General features: G+C 38.6%; 1 protein-coding gene across 1 annotated transcript; it reads left to right on the forward strand.

Moving 5' to 3' along the window:
• Nucleotides 1–636: 636 nt before the first annotated feature.
• On the forward strand, nt 637–1,363 carry LOC137631201 (clumping factor B-like). Its single transcript, XM_068362948.1, has 2 exons — nt 637–855; nt 923–1,363. The coding sequence occupies exons 1-2, from the start codon at nt 637–639 to the stop codon at nt 1,361–1,363; spliced, it is 660 nt and encodes a 219-aa protein (XP_068219049.1).
• Nucleotides 1,364–1,750: the final 387 nt, after the last annotated feature.

The following is a 1,750-nucleotide window of genomic DNA, read 5'->3' on the forward strand; positions in this document are numbered from 1 at the left end:
GGCAAAAGAACATTGAAAAAAAGGTCGCAAAAACATTCTGGCTTCTCGTGAAAGAAAATATCGTAAATCTATACATAAGCTGTATCGAGAAGAATGGAATCCCTACCCGAGAAGATTAGTATGCCAAAGATGGTGAAAAGGACACCTATGGGGGATACAGAGCATACCTCAGAATTGAATCCTAGGGTTGGAAGTCGAAGCGGAGGGAGGTCGACCATTGTTAATTATATGGCATCATAACATCAGTGGTCATTGATGTCGATTAGAGTATGCTTAATAAACAATCAATAATATAAAAAAACAGAACTGAATAAATAACAATGAAATTGAAAATTGAATCTATTAAAAAACGAGCATAAATACCAGCTTCCAATACGAATTTAAAAATGCCACTGGCATCATAACGTCCCCTCCAAGATCTTGGTAAGTAGACCACATAAGTAGGACTCGATGGAGAGAAAACCTCTTATGTGCTGCCAACGCAAGAGCCCATGACCCCCTTATTTTCAGGACGAGTTCAATCTTAAACGAACGAACGAACGAACGAGACAACCTTGAGTGTAATTCACATTTATTTACGTTCAAAGACGAGTGGGATTACCAATTTCATGCATTTTTCCAGCCTAGGCCCAGAGTATGCCAGAAAGAGGACAAGGGAAGCAGAACGGCTGGGCTGATACCAATCTAGAATCAACAGAAGAGTCTGATACAAACCTAAAATCGACGGGAGAGTCTGATACCAATCTAGAATCGACAGAAGAATCTGACACCTATCTAGAATCGACAGAAGAATCTGACACCTATCTAGAATCGACAGAAGAATCTGATACCAATTTAGAATCGACAGAAGAATCTGTAATTCACATTTATTTACGTTCAAAGACGAGTGGGATTACCAATTTAATGCATTTTTCCAGCCTAGGCCCAGAGTATGCCAGAAAGAGGACAAGGGAAGCAGAACGGCTGGGCTGATACCTATCTAGAATCAACAGAAGAGTCTGATACAAACCTAAAATCGACGGGAGAGTCTGATACCAATCTAGAATCGACAGAAGAATCTGACACCTATCTAGAATCGACAGAAGAATCTGACACCTATCTAGAATCGACAGAAGAATCTGACACCTATCTAGAATCGACAGAAGAATCTGACACCTATCTAGAATCGACAGAAGAGTCTGATACCAATCTAGAATCGACAGAAGAATCTGACACCTATCTAGAATCGACAGAAGAATCTGACACCTATCTAGAATCGACAGAAGAATCTGATACCAATTTAGAATCGACAGAAGAATCTGATACCAATCTAGAATCGACAGAAGAGTCTGATACCAATGTAAAAATCGACAGAAGAGTCTGATACCAATGTAAAAATTGACAGAAGAGTCTGATACCAATGTAAAAATCGACAGAAGAGTCTGATACCAATGTAAAAATTGACAGAAGAGTCTGATACCAATGTAAAAATCGACAGAAGAGTCTGATACCAATGTAAAAATTGACAGAAGAGTCTGATACCAATGTAAAAATCGACAGAAGAGTGTGATACCAATCTAGAATCGACAGACGAGTCTAATACCAATCTAGAATCGACAGAAGAATCTGATACCAATCTAGAATCGACAGAAGAATCTGATACCAACTTAGAATCGACAGAAGGTTCCTCTTAAAGGAAGAATTCTTGTTCTACTCAAGGTGGGACAATCTGAAAACAAATAAACGAACAATTGTAATAAAAGGTAAAACA

Source organism: Palaemon carinicauda, chromosome 3 (assembly GCF_036898095.1).
Source record: "Palaemon carinicauda isolate YSFRI2023 chromosome 3, ASM3689809v2, whole genome shotgun sequence".
NCBI classification, from domain to species: Eukaryota; Metazoa; Arthropoda; class Malacostraca; order Decapoda; family Palaemonidae; genus Palaemon; species Palaemon carinicauda.